Source organism: Eimeria acervulina, genomic scaffold (genome assembly GCF_000499425.1).
Source record: "Eimeria acervulina Houghton genomic scaffold, Eah_scaff45, whole genome shotgun sequence".
NCBI classification, from domain to species: domain Eukaryota; phylum Apicomplexa; class Conoidasida; order Eucoccidiorida; family Eimeriidae; genus Eimeria; species Eimeria acervulina.
In genome coordinates, this window is record NW_013549798.1 from 85,989 (window position 1) to 88,319 (window position 2,331).

General features: G+C 58.9%; 2 protein-coding genes across 2 annotated transcripts in view; one reads left to right on the plus strand and one right to left on the minus strand.

Annotated features, from left to right (window-relative positions):
- Nucleotides 1-518, plus strand: part of EAH_00009220 (hypothetical protein, conserved) — a gene marked incomplete at both ends in the record, with an annotated part of 6,085 nt that extends 5,567 nt beyond the window's left edge. The window contains one exon of the mRNA XM_013395419.1: nucleotides 508-518. Coding sequence (XP_013250873.1) covers nucleotides 508-518 — 11 coding nt within the window. The remainder of the gene's footprint in view (nucleotides 1-507) is intronic.
- Nucleotides 519-620: 102 nt separating this feature from the next.
- EAH_00009230 (hypothetical protein) overlaps nucleotides 621-2,331 on the minus strand; it is a gene marked incomplete at both ends in the record, with an annotated part of 1,950 nt that continues 239 nt past the window's right edge. The window contains one exon of the mRNA XM_013395420.1: nucleotides 621-1,948. Within this exon, the coding sequence (XP_013250874.1) occupies nucleotides 621-1,948 (1,328 nt within the window). The remainder of the gene's footprint in view (nucleotides 1,949-2,331) is intronic.

The window sequence follows — 2,331 nt, forward strand, 5'->3', positions numbered from 1 at the left end:
CAACTCTGCCGCTGACGCGGTGCGCCAGTAATAAGAAGAGCAGCAGCAGCAGCAGCAGGAAGCCCTGCTGCTGCTGCTGCTGCTGCTGGTAGATAGCTACCAGCAGCAGCTGCAGCGCCGTCTTACCTCCGTATTATAAACGCGACCTCATCTGCAGTGCCAGTTTACACCTGTTGCTGCTGTCGCTGCTGCTGCTGCTGCTGCTGCCGCTGCTGCTACTACTACTACTACTGCTTCTGCTGCTGTTGCTGCCACTACTGCTGCTGCTTCTGCTGCTGCTGCAACTATTACTGCTGCTGCTTCTGCTGCCGCTACCATTACTCCTACTGCTGCTGCTGCTACGACTACTATTGCTACTGCTGCTGCTGCTACTAGTACTATTAATACTGCTGCTGTTGCTGCTGCTGCAAACGGAAGAGCAATTAGATGCGGAAGTTGAGAGCGGAAGTAAAAGTAGGGGCCCCTGGGGGCCCCTCAGTCTAAAGTGCGGTTCGCTGGGGTGTACAGGCAGCTCCTAAGCCAAGCCTTCCCCCCCCTTTCTGATGCTGCTGTTGCTGCTGCTGTTGCTGCTGCTGTTGCTGCTGCTGCTACTGCTGCTGCTGTTGCTGCTGCCGCTGCTGCTATTCTGAGAGGCGTGTGAGGCCTGCAATGTGCGTTGTTGGTGCGGCCCCAGCTGTCGTGGGGGCCCCCAAGAGGGTCCCCTTGGGGGCCCCTGAGGCAGCAGTAGCAGCAGCAGCAGCAGCTTTAGGGGCCCCCTTTAGGCTGGGGCTGCCTATACCTAAATCAGCAGCTGCTTTAGTAATGCTTTTAGGGGCCCCCGGGGGGGGCCCCCTTGGAATCCCTTTAGGTACGTCTAACAGAGCACCATAGGTTGCTGCTGCTGCAGGTTTTGAGTTTGCAGCAGCAGCAGTTATACCCGGCGACAGCAACCCAGGGGCCCCTGAGGGGCCCCCTGGGGGCCCCCCTAGGGGTCCCCTTAGGGGGCCCCCAACGGCTGCTCGTCCGTTGTATTGTGAGGAGAGAGGGAAGCTAGGAGACAGAGAAGAAGGGGGTTTTGCTGCGTTGTTTGCTGCTGCTGTCTCTCCATTCCCTGTTGCTGCTGCTGCTGCTGCTGCTGCTGCTGCTGCTGCACTAGTGGGAGCTAAGGGGCCCCCGTTGGAGGGCCCCCCATTAGCAGCTAAAAGAGAGGGGGCCCCCGGAGTTTTGCTGCTACCGAGAGCGAGCATTGCATGCTTCATTGCTGGGGGCCCTTTTAAAGGGGGCTTTGCCTTAAGCTGCTGCTGCAGCTGCTGCTGCTGCTGCTGCTGCTGGGGGCCCCCTGCTGGTGTGGGGCCCCCCCTTAGAGTAGACGTCGGAGGCAGCAAAATGTTCGGCAGCTTCGCTGCTGCTGCTGAGGGGGCCCCCAAGTTTGAAAAGGTTTGAGGGGGGGCCCCCTGGGGGGCCCCCAGCAGCCCCCTGCTAGCTAGCGGTGATGAAGCAGCAGAACTAGACCAATTCTGCTGCTGCTGTTGTTGTTGCTGCTGCTGCTGCAGCTGCTGGCGCTGCCGCAACAGCTCCGCTGCTGCTTGCGTCTGCTGCAGTGTGAGGGGAGGTTCAAAGAAGCTCTGGGTGCCTGCTGCTGCTGCTTCTGGGGGCCCCTGAGAGAAGAAGAAGTCGAGGTCTTGCTGCAGCTGCGTCTCTGCTTGCTTTAGATTGCTTATTACCTTTTGCTTCTCGCTGCTTCTTAGCTTTCTAATAACCAGCAGCTGTCTCCTCAGCTGCTGATTCTGCTGTCTCTGGTCGTTCAACGTTGCCTGCGTCTCCTCAAGCTGCTGCTGCAGCTGCTGCTGCTGCTGCTGCAACAAACGAATGTCTCGGCGCTGCCGCTGCAGCAACTCTAATAATGCTCCTGTCTCCTCACGCTGCTGCATCTCTTCTTGCTCAAGCAGCTCCAACAACTCACTCGTACCTGCAGCAGCAGCAGCAGCAGCAGCAGCAGCAGCAAGCGCAGCAGACCAGCAGCAACCAGTGCACGAACATGGCTTAGGGTAGCAGCAGATTGCATGTAAGGCGCTCTATCGTGGCTTCAGCAGCAGTACTCCAACCAGCAGCAGCAGCAGTAGTTGCTGCCGCTGGTGCTGCTCCAGTTGCTGCTGCTGCTGCTGTCACTGCGGCAGCAGCAGCAATCGATGCTGCTGCAGCCGATACCCGAACTGCAGCACCAGCACAGGCCTGCAACAGCAGGAAAAGCAATACTGCCAGCAGCAGCAACACCGGAGACAGCAGCAACAACAACAAGTACAGCAGCAGCAGCAACTGCAGCAGCAGCAGCAGCAGCAGCAGCAGCAGCAG